At 57.9% G+C, this 14,654-nt stretch overlaps 1 protein-coding gene across 1 annotated transcript in view; it reads left to right on the forward strand.

Annotated features, from left to right (window-relative positions):
• The first annotated feature begins 12,969 nt into the window (after positions 1-12,969).
• The window catches only part of OSBPL5 (oxysterol binding protein like 5), a 70,942-nt gene continuing 69,257 nt past the window's right edge, over positions 12,970-14,654 (forward strand). Inside the window, exon 1 of the mRNA XM_082749275.1 lies at positions 12,970-12,989. Coding sequence (XP_082605401.1) covers positions 12,975-12,989 — 15 coding nt within the window. The 5' untranslated portion in view covers positions 12,970-12,974. The remainder of the gene's footprint in view (positions 12,990-14,654) is intronic.

Below are 14,654 nucleotides of genomic sequence, written 5' to 3' on the forward strand. Positions count from 1 at the left end.
ACTGGACCCGTGGGCAGGAGGAGGGGCCCTGGGGCTGGGAGGGCTGGTGATCTTGTACAGGTTTGGGGGGGGGGGCAGAATAAAGGATGATTCCCAAAGCATCTTCGTATGTTAAAGAAGACCCCCGGATCCCGGAGGGCTATTGTCAGGCTAAGATGACTTTTGCCAGCAGTGTTAGTGGCGGGGCTGGGTTCCGAGGAAGGTGGCTCTGCCTGTCTCCCGCACTTGTCAGTGGGCTGCAGGATGTAAGGACATTTGATTTTACCTACACTTCTTCACCGTTGTTCTCGTCCAGTGTAAAGGCCGTCCTGAGGCTCTGGGAGTGTAGTGTAGGGAAAGGGCCCTGAGCCTCGAGAGGTCAGGGAGGCTGCTTTGGGGGTGGGATGCGGTGGGGTGCGAGGGGCTGCCCATTCTTGCGACGTTTCTTGCCAGACCGCAAAGAGGGGTGTGGCCTCTTTCTTGGAAGGCCTAGGAATGGGGTGAGGGTTCGGAGCTGGGGTGCCCCAGGATCAGCCCCATCCTCCCAGCCCTAGAAAATAGCGGTGAGCCCCCTGTGGGGCCCTCCATCTGTCTGCTGGCAGGAACAGGTGGGGACAGGAGGAGACAGGCCGCTAGCAGTGTCTAGGGCTCGTGATAAACAGCCCTGTCTAGACGGATGAGGAGGGCAGGGGCTTCTGGCCAGGAACCCGCTGCTGCATTGTGGGGACACCCGCCTGAGTGCAAACAAGCCAGTGAGCGTCCTCGGTCCTGGAGGGACGGGGCTGTCACTGTGCTGGCTCCCGTCCTGCGGCACCTCTCTAGCTAGGTGACCTCCAGCAAGTCTCCTGACAGCCCAGAGGCCCCGTCCGCATAGGGGGCGGGGCAGTGTCTCCTTCCAGATCTGATTCAGAGCAACAAAGGCAAGACGGCTTGTCCTTGGGAGAGGCCATCCCAGGTACCATCTGCCTCTCCTGACCTTCAGGGCCAACAGCATCACCTCCCATACCCAGCAGAGCTCCAGATGTCCGCAGCCAGCCCTGACCTGGGCACCCCACCACGCTCTTGGTGTGTCCCACTCAGCTGTCAGTGGGCACATGGTCTCAGGTGTGCCCCTGCGTTGGCTGAGCTCTCGAGGTGACCACCTGGTCCACAGGAGCCCCCACCTCCACCTCAGTACCTCCGTCCTGAGCCCTCAGTGGCTCCCCTGTCCTTGTCCGCAGCTCACTAGAAGGTGAGCTCCAGGGGGCAGGGAACAGGTGACTTTATCCGCTGCTGCCTCCCTCGAGCTGGGGGCTCAGACAGACAGGAGGAGGGGCTCAAGGGGCATTTGTTGAATGGCAGCCAGGTAGAAGGGTGCGTGACATGGTCAAAGAATCAGTGATATGGATGAAGCAAGGTACAGCTGAGCGGACTTGGACTCGGCAGATCCCGGGTTCTAGAACCTTCCCAGGCAGCCCAAGTTGTGACCACTGACCTGAACCCTGAGCTGGGTGTTGGTTACAGAGAGCCCGGCTGAGCCCTGCAGAGCCCAGGCACCCCAGCCCTGGCCCCGCTTAGCCACACCCTCCCCTTCCAGCCAACAGACATCATTAGAGCCAACTCCGAGCTGGGCCCAAGACATGGATGCGCTGTAGTGTGGCCCCTGGCCCCACGGAGTCTGGGGTCTGGAGAAGGGACAGTCATAAACACTGTTCAAAGACAGCACTGAGCGAGGGTGTACACTTACGTGTGCAGAGGGCTAGGGAGGCACCGCAGTTTGCCCCGGACCATCCCCGTTCAGCCACATGGCCCTTGTGCCCTTTGTTCTCCCAAGTGTCCCCAGTGTCATCCTCCAGGGTTGACAAATCACCTGGTTGCCCGAGTGTGAGCGAAGCATGGAGGAGGGTCACATATCCCCACGTGGAAAGCAGGCGGGCTTCCAGGAGGAGGGGGTATCTGCCTGAGCCTCACAAAGGTAGTATGGGATGAGGAGGAAAGTGCCGCCATCGGTGGGAGGAGGGGGAGGTCTGCTACGAAGAAGAGAAAGGTAGGGACCTCTGAGGGAGGCCGCTGCCCTGGGCCCCAGCATGGGAGCGCGTGTCTACCAGACAGGGACGGCGGACACCCCCCGGGAAACCGGGCACAGGCACACGAGTGGACTTCCTCCCAAGTGCCTTTCCTGTGGTTCATCTCAAATTACGTGTGGCTGGTCTGACACGGTGATCGAAGCTCCGTGGATTCGTTTGGTTTGGTTTGGTTTTCCCAAGCGGATATCCGGGCGTTCCAGCCCACTCGGAAAGATTTCCCTTCTCTCGTTGAATCGCATCGGTACCACCGGTGTAAATCCTTTGATCGTCCAGGGCGGGTCTGTCTCTGACTCTGTTTCCCCGATCTACTTGCCTGTCCTTCTGCCAACACCACCGTGTCGTTACCATGGCGAGCTCGTACGTCCTGAAGTCGTGTGGTCCGAGCCCTACAGTGCTCTGTTTCTTTCTGGGGACCCACACTTCAGCATACGTTTTAGAATCCGCCTGACAAGGTCTTCAGAAGCCCGTGGAAACTTTTGCCGAGATTGCATTGAACCTGTTGAACGGAGAACGGGCACCTCAGCGACGGGGAGTTTTCCAATGAACGTGCACAGTCTGCCCGGCACAGTTCTCTTCCATCGTGGTCTCCTGGACGTGCTTTGTAAACCCCATTCCTAGGGACCTGAGGTTTCCGGATGTCACGTGGATAACCTCTGCATTTCATTTTCCAGCTGTTCACCGACGGTGTCTTGGTTTTTTTATATTGATCCTGACTTGTTATACGATCTAACAGCCATCCCGCCAAATTGCTAAAGGTCCTGGCTGGTTCCAGTCGTCTCTTTGAAGATGACTGAGGACTTCCTCCGGACGCAATCCCACCATTTGTAAATGGAGACAGTCTCTCTACGTCCTGTGTTGGCGGACACCTGCCACGCCACGGTGAGTAGAAATGGTTGACGCGGACATCCTCGACGTACCGGATCTTAGAGGAAAGACGTTCATCATTTTACCATTAAGTACGATGTCATCTGCTGGTCTTTATTTCCTCCGTCGTGTTGATCTCATTCCCATCTATTCCTAGTTTCCTGAGAGTGTGGGTTTCTGTAAGTCATGTACAGGTATTGAATTTTATCAAATGCTTTCCGTCATGTGTGAAGACAACAACGCAGGCACGCCTGGGTGGCTCCGTGAGTCAACCACCAATTCTTGATTTCGGCTCAGGTCATGATCTCAGGGTCGTCAAATCGAGCCCCACGTTGGGCTCTGCATTGGCTGTGGTGCCTGCCTGGGATTCTCTCTCTCCCTCTTCCTCAACCTCTACCCCCTAAACCCTCTGAAAGAAAGAAAGAAAGAGAGAGAGAGGGAGGGAGGAATAAACCTGGCGTAGGAAGACAATGCTATTGCTTTTCTCCTTCCTCTGTTGGCGCAGTGAATTACACCGATTCATTGTCAGGCGGACCTCGAGCTCCTTGGATGAACCCCCCTTGACACAGTGTGTTGTGCTCTGGACGTCTCCGCGGACTCCATCTGCCAGTATTGCGGTAAGGGCATCTGCATTTCAGTTCCGGAGCGATGTTCTCTCACTTGGCTGCCGGACAATGTCCTTGCCAGGCCGGGGCATCAGAGCCACCCCTCCTCGTCCCTCCTCTCTGAGTCTGTGGCTGAAGCCAGCATTACCCCACCCGGCGAGTCATCGGATCTAGACTTCTCGTGAACGGGGTTTAAAACAGAGTTTCCGTGTCTTCCACCCGCAGAGGGCTTCAGGGTCCCTTTCTCTTTTTCCCTTAGACGGGAAGAGTTTTAGTTTTCAAGGAATGCTTCCCTTCCAGCCAACAGGAGTTTAGCCTAAACCTGGAGGGGACACGCCCCATGCCATGTTACGTGGGTCACACCCACGCACTGTCTCTTTTGTGCCTCCTGGGGGACATCTGCGTTGGTCTCTCGCCCTCTCTTGGCAGGTTTGATCAATACCCTTCATCCTTCAAGAGAACGGGCTCTCCGTTTGGTGGCTTTCCCTGTCGTCCATCTGTGGTCCACCCGCGGGTTTCTGCTCGTCTTCATTATGTCTTTGCTCCCACTCCCCGGAGCTTGAATTCTCTCCGCTTCTTCTAGCTTCCCGAGTCCAGTCGCTTCCACCGTTTCTTCTGGATCTTTCCTGCTTCTAGGAGTGCACACGAAAGCCACGGTTCCCCTTCCGGAGCTTCCCCACCCGCTTCCTGCCGCGTTCGCCTTCTGCAGATTCAAAGTAATTCCTCGTTTTCTCTGTAGTTCCTATCAAAAGCCTGTCACGGACTTCTCAGCACTGAGGGAATTTCTATTTATCTCTTCGTTTTGTTGTTAGTTTCTAACACAATTCCTCTCGGGTCCGAAAACCGTTCTTCAGTTCTCTTGGGTTCCTTGAGACGGGCAGCTGCCAGGGCGTGCGTCCCGAGTGCGCATGGAGGACCGGCCGCGCGTCCTTGTCGCAAGGAGCTCTCTAAACAATGTTCCGTTTTCCTACATTTGTACCGAGCGGTTTTACGTGGGTCATGTCAGTCACTAAGGCAAGAGTGCTGAGATCTCCACCTGTGAGCGCAGAATGTTTCCTTTTCTTTCTACCGGGTTTTGCTTTCAATATTTTGAAGTCATTAGACCCACGCCCGTTTGGGATTCTTATGTGCTTCTGATGAAGGGGCCACTTTCTCATGTGAGGATCTTAAGATATGTCCAGGGATGATTCCCTGCTCCACACATCTGAGCCTGGAGGCTCGCTTCCCTGCCTGGGGGGAGGCACCGCTCATCCCTTGGAAGAGTGAATGGACTCAAGCAGACACAATGACATGTGGTGCAGACCGAGGTCACAGGAGGCACTGTGGCTCTCTCCTGGCTCTCTCAGATCACTCATGCAGAGGGAGGCCATCCGCCGTGTCACCCAGGCTGCAAAGATGCCCACTTCCTGTGGCCAGGAACTAAGGTCTCCTGCCAACAGTGGGCCAGAACCCACGGCCAAGTGAGCACACCGTCTTGGAAGTGGACACTCCAGTTCCAGCCAGGACATCAGGGGTCCACAGACCAGGTTCCCGGCATGTCGGCAGCCACGGGACAGACCCTGAGCCAGAGCTACCCATGGAAGTCCCCCCCAAATTCCTGACCTACAGAAGCTGCGAGATGATTCAAGCTAGGTGTTTTAAGATGCTACATTTTAGAGTATTTGGTTGTGAAGCAATCGATTCCTCGTGCAATCGTTATGAGATGCCCCCTCTGTCTCTGGCAGTGCGCCACCCCCAAGAGTCTGCTCAGCATGAAATTAATGCCACGACCGAGGCTGCCTTGTGATTCTCACTAACACGGCCCCCTCTTCTTTCTCTTCTCGTCCACCTGCGTCTTGATACTTGGAGTCTGTCTCTTGGAAGCAGCATATTGCTGGGCAGTATTTTCTTTCTCCAAGGGGGAAAAATCTCTGCTTTTTAATCAGAGGGTATAGTCCGCTTACATTTAACATAATTGCTGATACGACTGTGGGCAAGCTTGCCATCTTGTCATGGGCTTCCTCTTCAAGGCTCATGGTCGATGTCCTGCTGTTCTTCCTTTCCCGCTTCTCTTGGTTTCAGAAAATGATGTTTGGCGTTCCAGTTCATCTACTTTACCGGTTTTTTGTTTTTATTCTGGCAGTTTTCTCCGGAGACTATGACATGCCCCTTTAACTTATTGCTGATAACGTACAGGCTCTGCAGCATCGATCAAGTCCCTGGTCCTCCTTCAGCCCTTTGGGCTATTGCTAGATATTTTATTTCTACATCGGTGATAAACCCAAACCTCCACATTCATTGCTCTTGCTATACATGGTCTGTAGATTTCTAAATAAATTAAGGAGAAAGTGTCCCTGTATAGTCACCATGTATTTGTCTTCCCTGGCACTCTCTATTTCTACTTTCTTTTGTATTTATTTATTTTAAGAGATTTTATTTTTTAGTTTTTTATTTGAGGGAGAGTGAGAGCTAGAGAGAGAGCGTGAGCACACACACACAGGGAGAGGGAGAAGCAGGCTCCGCACGGAGCAGGGAGCCCCATGTGGAGCTGGATCTCAGGACCCTGGGATCATGACCCTGAGCCGAAGACAGACACGTAACCGACTGAGCCACCCAGGCGCTCCTCTATTTCTACTTTCATCTGCATTATTCCTCTTCAGCCCGAAAACCTTCCTTTCACACTTCATGTCTTATGACCACAATTGCAGCTTTTGTCTGTCTGAAATGTCTTTACTTGCCCTTTGTCTTCTAGGATACTGTCACTGAGTATAAAACTCAGCTTAACAGGGTTTTCTCTCTCTCTCTCTCTCTCTCTCTCAGCATTTAAAAATGGCATCTGGCTCCCATAATTTCAGAGGGCAAGTCACATTTAATTATTATCATTGTTTCCCTCAATACAATGCGTCTTTTCTCTCGGTGCTTTTGAAATTTTTACCTCTGCATTTCATCAGCTTGACCATGAAGTGCTTTGATGGGGTTGTTTTCGTATTGGTTCTGCTTGGGATTCACTGAGCTTCCCAGATAAGGCCTCCCCAGTGATGTCTACGCCCTTTGTAATGTAAATATACTCCGCCTGGGAGCCTAGATGGCCAGAATAGACTTTTTCTAATCATACACTATATCTGTCTATAAAAGACACGCTGTAGATTCAAAGGCACAAATCGGGCGTGGCTATGCTAGCACCAGACAAAATCGACTCTACGTAAATAGAACAAAGAAGGACCTTCCTTTGAAGATGAAGGGATCTTTCCGTCAACAAGACACAACGACTCTAAACACGTGTGTCGGTGGGGTGCTGAACGAGGCCGCCTAAAAGACATCCAGATCCTTACCCATGCAACCTCGGGATGTCACCTTACGTGATAAAAGGGACTTTGCAGGTGTAATTAAGTTAAGGATCTTGGGCTGGGGGGGGATTCCCTTGGATTAGTTGGGGGTCCCGATGTAATAAGGACCAGGGTCCTTATAAAAGGGAGGCAGGAGGACCAGGGAAAAGAGAGAGCAGAAAGAAGATGGTGGAAGCAAGCTTGGAGAGAGAAAACACACCAACAGTTGTGCGGATGGGATGGTGGCCGTCTCACCGTCCTCCCGCAGTGGAGCCAGAGCCATCGTCTCGCTGTGGCTCTTCTTACAACAGCACCGATCCCTTCACAAGAGCGCCACACTCACAACCCAACCGCATCCTAGAGGCCCACGTCCAATACTGCCACGCTAGGGGTTAGGGCTTCGCAATATGATTTCAGTCCATGGCAGCGGGTTACCATCAGAAGGAGGGAAAGGGGAGGGATCCAGGCCTCCGGCTTATGGGCAAATTGGCAGGACTTCCCCATAGAACGAGTAGGCTGGAGAGCTGGTTTCCTCCTTTCATAGGTGCCTGTGCGCAAGCATACTTCCTCTCCCAGAGAAGGGGTCCCCAAGGGTTGCCATCACTCCTCCCAGCAGGCACCTTGGTATCTTTGGATGCTGAGTCTGCCGCACTCAGCTCTGTGCCCGTCGCAGAGTGCAGGCCTGACCCCAGGCAGGAGCTGAGGGTTTGCAGAGTTACTGCAGTGTTGGACCTTAAGGAAATCTGCTCTCGGGTCCAGGAAAGCCCTCTGCCTGGACCCGTCCTCCCTCGGTGCTCTGCTGTAGAATCCTAGCAACCCGCCCACCAGCTGACCTTTGCCAGCCAGGGCCTCCTGGGGACCTGTCTACACTGGACCACCCTCTAGCAACACCAGGCACCAGGCAGAGGCTTTGAAAAGAGACCCAGCTCCTCCAAACTCAGGGTCTGGAGCTGCTGATGAGAACACTTCGCACCCTGGAGAGCACCCAGCATCTCTCCTGGGCAACTGGGACCCTGCTGGGCCCAAGGGCTCAACAGATACAACACAAGGCCAGAGGTCAGCAACTGTGACCAGCAAGCCTGCAGACAGCCTTTCTGGCATTCACAGGGATTAAATATGTTTTAATTAGTTGTCAGCTCTTATCAGTTGGGGAATTTCACATCAAAATCCAGATTTCAGGTCTCTCCTGAAGGTCAGAGATCGGCAAACCTCACCCGCATTTCCAGTTGGCTGCGAAGGTCGGGCTGCCTCACGCTCCCCCGGGGGCCCCTTCCCTGATGTCACCCTGAGCCCAGACCACTCCTCACTGACCGAAGAGGAAAGTGAATGGGCCTTTTTGCTCCCATCTTTTTGGTGAAAAGTGGGGAGAAACGGGCCCAGTGACCCCCAAGAAAAAAATAGGAGAGGGCTCATTCCTTTGTGGTTGTGAACATTCCTTCATGTCGGATGGGCAACAAAAAGCACATGGCCCTGAATTCCCCTCCGAGGATAAGAATCCCCCCACCGGACCCCTTCGTTGTTTGGATGGAGAGACTGAGCCCCAGACAAAGAGTGCCCAGCCTCAGGTCACACAGCCAGCCCCCCCCCCCAGATGTGTGAGCACATCTGTGATGCTGGGAGCCACAACAGTGGGGGCTCTGAAGAGGACCCTCCCCATCTCAACCCCGCAGGGCCCATTGGAGATGACCTGCCTGCCTTGCAGACAATTGTGGGGGCCTTCCGGCAGGGGGGCAGCAGGTGGCCCGTGGTGTAGCTAATGGCCTGCAGGAAGCGGGAAGGCCACTGCAGAAACACCAATTAAGCACATTTGGTGGCTTCCTATGGGGAGCCAGGCCCTGTCTTGCCAGAGAGACGTGGGAGCCCTGAGCAGACAGATGGAGAAGAACGCAGACAGCCAGCGAGACCAGCCAAGCCAAGCTTCCTCCTCATTAGTGTCTCTTTAGGACACCACTCAGTGTCTGTGCCCAGGGGAAAGTCCAACCTGATCATAGGGCAGCCTTTCTGGAAGAGATCTGAGGATGGGGTTATTCCCTGCTCTAAAATATTGCCTCCACTGACCCTCATGGGGTCTGAAGCTCCACCACTAGCATCACGTTGGCGGGTAGAGTGGGATAAACCGACAGCAGAATGGAGATTGGCTCCCAGGGCTGGGCCGGGACGAGGGCTGGCCAGAAACCAAGAGGCCGGAAGAGCAGACGTTCAAGGTTAAATATGGCCTCAACTGTTTTGCTAAGAGGGGGTGGGGGACCCACAAGGCCTCCAGGAGACCCAAGGGTTATTGATGCCACCTTGCACCAGGGGCCTGACATGACACCTTTTCTGTTTCACCATTACATCATCACCATCACCATCGTCACCACGTCATCGCCACCACCACCATCATCACCACCAACACCATCACCATCACCACCATCACCACCATCATCATCACCATCACCATCGTCACCACGTCATCGCCATCACCACCATCATCACCACCATCACCACCACCATCATCACCACCAACACCATCACCATCACCACCACCATCATCACCACCAACACCATCACCATCACCACCACCATCATCACCACCAACACCATCACCATCACCACCATCACCATCACCACCATCATCATCACCATCATCATCGTCACCATGTCATCGCCATCACCACCATCACCATCACCACCGTCACCACCGTCACCACCGTCACCATCACCACCATCACCACCGTCACCACAGTTATCACTACCACCATCTTCCTCGCCATCACTCCTCCTCCTCCTCCTCAAGACATCCCCAAATCCCTGCCAAGGATGAAGGAAAGAAGGAAGAGGCCCATCCCGCAGCTCCATGCTCCACATCTCCACTCAGGACGTGCCCTGCACTCACCCCTGTGTGCCTCGACGCCCTCCCCAACCCCGTGCACACACATAGTCTCCTCCATTGGGCCAGTGTCCCCGTCCCCTGGATTCAACCGCAGCCATCTCTATATCCTAACCTGCCACTAGCCTACACAGCCGATATACTCACCTGTGTGCAAGCTCCGGTGAGCCTGGGCCTCAGGAACCATGTTCTGATTTGATGTTCCCTGTTTCGGGCAAAGCCCTGTCAGGTGCTCAGCAAACACTAAGGGAACAGGGGAGGGTGGGGAAAGAGAGGGCGAGCGGAAGAGGAAGGAGAGGAGGAAGAGGACGGGACCGAAGAGCACGGAGCTGGGGGCGGGAAGGAGAGTGTCGCAGATCAAACTTTCCCTCTTGGCTGAGACTCACAGACCCCCTGGAAGTGAAAGCTCTCCAGACCCCACTCAGCTTGACGAAGGGGTCCTGCCAAACCCTCCGGTTCTGCAAAGTTCCCTTCCTCAGAAGGGACAAAATTCCTGCCCTTTGTAAGAAAAGGAAACCAAAATAAAGACACATCACCTTGCCCTTCCTGTTTATCAGACGGCAGACTCCCTCTCTCGCTCCGTAAACCGAAGGGCATTGGAGCAAGGCCACTGGAACTCCACTGCAGAGACTCCCGCCTCCTGGGTCCATACCCGAACAAGCCATGGGTCCCAGAGAAGGCCTCGCAGGCCCACGGAATCCTGACAGCTGCGGGGAGCATGAGAGGGTATGCAACTGCTCAGCCGTGCTCCAGCCTGAGCAGCGGAGGCCCCAACCCTTACCCCTCACACCTGTTTGGGGCGTCCCCCTCCCTTGGTGGGAGTGGACCGTCCGATGGCCCCATGCCCCACATTGTCATCGGGACATCTGGAAGGTTCTAGCTGGCTCCTCCAGCCTCTGTTTGGCGCACAGTCAGGGCTTCTGTGCTCGGGTCCCCGAGGAGCTCTCAGAGGCAAATGCTGGGAGCCCCTGGCTCCAGCTGATGTGTGCGGAGTACCCCAGAATGCCAAGAGCCCCCAAGATGGACGAGACCGAGACTGCCCACAGGCAAGCGCCTCTGAAGCAAGGACGGTGCTGCCTGGTGTCCATCTGGAAGTCAAGACATCATGGGCCTGGCAGAGGGGTGGCCAGCCCTGGCTTCTCAGTGCTGAGAGTGGGTGCCCACCCCTGCTCCTGTGATCCCAAGCCGCCGTGATGTCAGGGTCGTCCCAGGGATCCTGAACATCAGCCTGGTGCCTCCAGGCATCACCTTCTGTCAGAGAAGCTTGTGGGGCAGGTCCCAGGACCGACCGGGGCTTGGAGGCTGAGGGCAGGGCAGCCCGCAGAGCCTTGCTGTCACTGGAGCCTGTCCTGGGTCTCGAGAGGCCCAGCCGGTCCCTGAGTGTCGGGCCCTGGAGGGGCCTGGGCCGGGGGCTCACAGCCACGGACTTGCATGGGGACAGGCTGGGGTTCTCCACTTCTGGAACTGACCCAGCTCCGAAACTTCTTCGTTCGTGTGGGTGAGCAAGCTCGTTGCTTGGGTTCCACCGTACCTCCCCACTCTTGCCTCTGCCAAGCTGACCCCTCTCCGAGGGGTCCTGGCCCACTGGCTGCCTTCAGCCTCCCTGGTCTCCAAATGGGAAGTCCCCTGCCTCACCTACCCCCTCTCAGCGCCATCTCCCGGCAGTCCCCCTGAGCACACACACGTGCACACACGCGCGCTCACACTCTGGGCATTCCACACCCCAGAGGTCTCCACGAGCCTCCTTTAGCCATAGTCACCCCTGCCTTCTGGTTCACGTGGACACAAGGCTGAGGCTCGCCATCGTCTGAGGCATCCTCTCAGTGGCCCCGGATGACCCAGGGAGCCTCGCAGGGACTCCGTGCACACATCCGTGAAACCGGAGCTTGCGGCCGGCCAGGAAGCCTTCTCAGGAGGATCCAGTGAGAGAACGAACAGCTCACAGTGCCTTTCCTGAGCGCTTACTACTCGCCACGAACTTGGCTCCCGACAGAGATCACCACCCCACATCCCCATGAGGCCAGGTAAACTGAGGCACGGAGAGGCTGAGGGAGGGGAAGTGTGTCAATAAAGCCCAGGCCTTGGACCCGCAGGGTTTTCTGCCTCCACTTCAGTGTGACAAGTTTGGGCCAAGGAGCCGACCAGGCAGGGCAGAGGTGGACAGGAGAAGCTCGGGCCACCCCGGCCCCCTGTCTGAGCCCACCGCCCACCCTGAATCCTGCAGCCCACACGCCACTCCGGCCAGCGGCAGAGCTGAGCGTGTTAAAGAGAGGCTGCTACCCGGGAGGCGGAGACACGCACAGCCAGGAGCCAGGGTGGCCTTGCGGACCCGTTCCGGACGAAGACTCTGCCCCACTGCCCTCTTCCCCAGCTCCCACGAGGAGTCACCCGAGACCGGGGACCTGCGGCTCTCCCGCCTGACTTCGCTGCACAGACTCGTCAACTAAGGCTGTTGCGGGCCTTACCCCGGGCACTGCCAGGCGGGCGAGGGGTGGGCAGAGCAGGACTGGGCGGAGAGGGACCGGCTGGAGGCGAGGAGGGTGGGCAGGGCCGGGACGAGCAGGACCAGCCTGGGCTGGGCAGGAGCTGGACGCCCAAGGGCATGGGGAGTTACACTAGAAGACAGGGAAGACTCCACTTCCTCTGCTGTGCTGTGTGACCCCAGCGGTGGCCCACCCTCTCTGTGCCTCGGGCTCTGCCCCACCTGGCCCCGGAGGTCCTGTGGGTCTTCTTGGCGTTTCCCTGCGTCATCACTAAGCAAACCTACTAAAGAGAAGTCAGGGCTGCCGGGGGCTGTTAGGTAACACCCCGGCGTGTCCCTTGTGCACCTCAGAAGGACGCAGCCAGGGCTGGAAGCAGATCTGCCGGGCGCCCAGGAGGCGGCTTCAGCAGCTGGTCCCGCTGGCCGCGGGGGCTGCGGGCTCCGGGGAGCACACGCAGGAGCAGCTGGAGGCCAGCTCCAGCGCTGCTCTCCTGAACACCCCCCCACCACCCCCGCACCCCCGGGAGCGCAGGTCCCCTGCCATAACCCCCTGACCCTGCCCCGCCACCAGCCACTGGCCGCCAGCCACACACCCTGCTGCACAGTCCTGGACACGTCTGCCTGGCCACCGGGCACACACTCAGGAGCTGCAGGGCTCCCCTCAAGAAGAGCCCCAGCCAGGGGCACCGGGGTCCGCGGCACTGGCTCGCGCCTTCTGCAGGCTGGCAGAGCCCGGGCGGCAGGCCGTGGAGCTGAGGACACTCGGGAGAATCAGCCCGGAGCGGGGAACGAGCCGGCGCCCACATGCCTTGCTGCACGGTGAGTGCCGCCCAGGGAGGGGGCTCCCGGGGCCGCGGGGAAGGGGCTCACGGCCCGCAGGCGGGGGCGGGGTGGGGTGTGCTGGTGGGCGCCGTGGATGCCAGGCTTGGGGATCCGGAGCCGCGTGGGGAGGGGCCGGGGAGCGGCAGGCGGCGGGAGCGCCCGGCGTTCTGCAGACTTCTTCCAAGTTCCGGTGGGCGCTGGCAGGAACTCGGCCGCGGTCCCCAGCAGCGCGCAGCCGGGCGGGGACCTGGGGGCGGAGCCGGGTGGGCGGCCGGACGCGGCCAGCGGCCAGGCGGTGCTGCATTGCGCCCACAGCCGGGCGCTCGCGGGGGCCAGCGCCACCTCCAGGGCTACCGGCCTGGCCCACCCCCTCTTCCCGGGTGAGGGAGCCTGGCGGGATGGGAGCTTGGCGACCTGTAAGCGGCCACGCGCCCCCTTCGGGGTCACTTGTGCACCGCGCTCTCTCTCGCCTTCTCCGTGCCGGCAACGTTCCACGTTTTTGGCTCTCAACAGATTCTTTTTTAAAAACCCAGACTTGAAAAGGGTGTTGGGCAGAGCGGAGGCCGAGGCGGAGGACGGGGCGCTCCTCTGGACCTGGGAGACAGCGCGGGGTCTGCAGGCTCAGCCTCCCCGGCCCCCCGCCCAAGGGGTGGCACTGAGCTGGGCTCACACACCCCCCGCCCCGGAGGAAGCCCGGCCTGGGGCCTGAGATCCTCGGGCCAGTGGCCCCTCCAACTGAAGTCCAGCGTGCCCCCTGGCATCATGGGGGGACAGTGTCACTGGAGGCTCCTCTGTGGGGCAGTTGTGGGTCACATTCAGGTGCTCAGAAGGACCAGTGCAAGCCCAGCTCCCTCCGGGCTCCGTCTTCACGGGAGCCCCTGTGGGAGCCCCTCACTTACCCAGATGGCTGCGCTGGCTGCATAGACGGGCTCCTGCTGGCCCGCTGCCCGGAAGGTCACCCGAGGTGGCCTCCGCCGCATCTCTCCTCTTGTGTTGATGCAATGAGGCGCGGCTGCAGCCCCGGGGCTTGGGGTTGCAGAACCCGGAGAGGAAAGCACAGTAGGACCCACCGGGGCAGGAGTGGCCCGCTCAGGACCCTCAGGGAGAGGCGTGGGGCTGGAGCTCTGGTTATCGGGTGACGCCTAGTCAGACGGGGCTGGGATGGCCTGAGCCCTGCGGGGCCTGGGCCCCAGTCTGGCTTCTTCCCTCTGCCTTGCTCTCCCGGTCTGTGAAATGGGAGCAGTGGTATTAATCATTGGGCCCGCTTGGCCATCTTTGGGAGAATTAAATGAGCCCCTGTGGGGGATGGGAGTTGTGGGGGGAGGGTCTGGCCCTTCCCGACTTGATGCTTCGTGCGTGCGGGCTGTTGTCACCGGGTGTTTAACGAAACAATCATTAGCTTTGATGTGTGTCATGTACTCGTCTTTGCGGGGAAACAGATTTATGTCTCGGGCAGTTATGGGGCAAGATGGGCTTACGGGGGAGACGCAGCGCCCCCAGGCCAGCCCCTGTGCTCCATGAAATGCCCCCGAATGCAAGGGTACACAGAAGGCTCTGCAGGTGCCCCGTGTCCCTCCGGGCTCTGTCCACAGCGCAGCTGACCCCACAGCCACGCTCTGCAGCCGCCAGCCTGGGTCTGAGCCTCCCACCCCAGCGAGTAAG

This window comes from Mustela nivalis, assembly GCF_964662115.1.
Source record: "Mustela nivalis genome assembly, chromosome: 9".
In the NCBI taxonomy this organism is placed as follows: Eukaryota; Metazoa; Chordata; class Mammalia; order Carnivora; family Mustelidae; genus Mustela; species Mustela nivalis.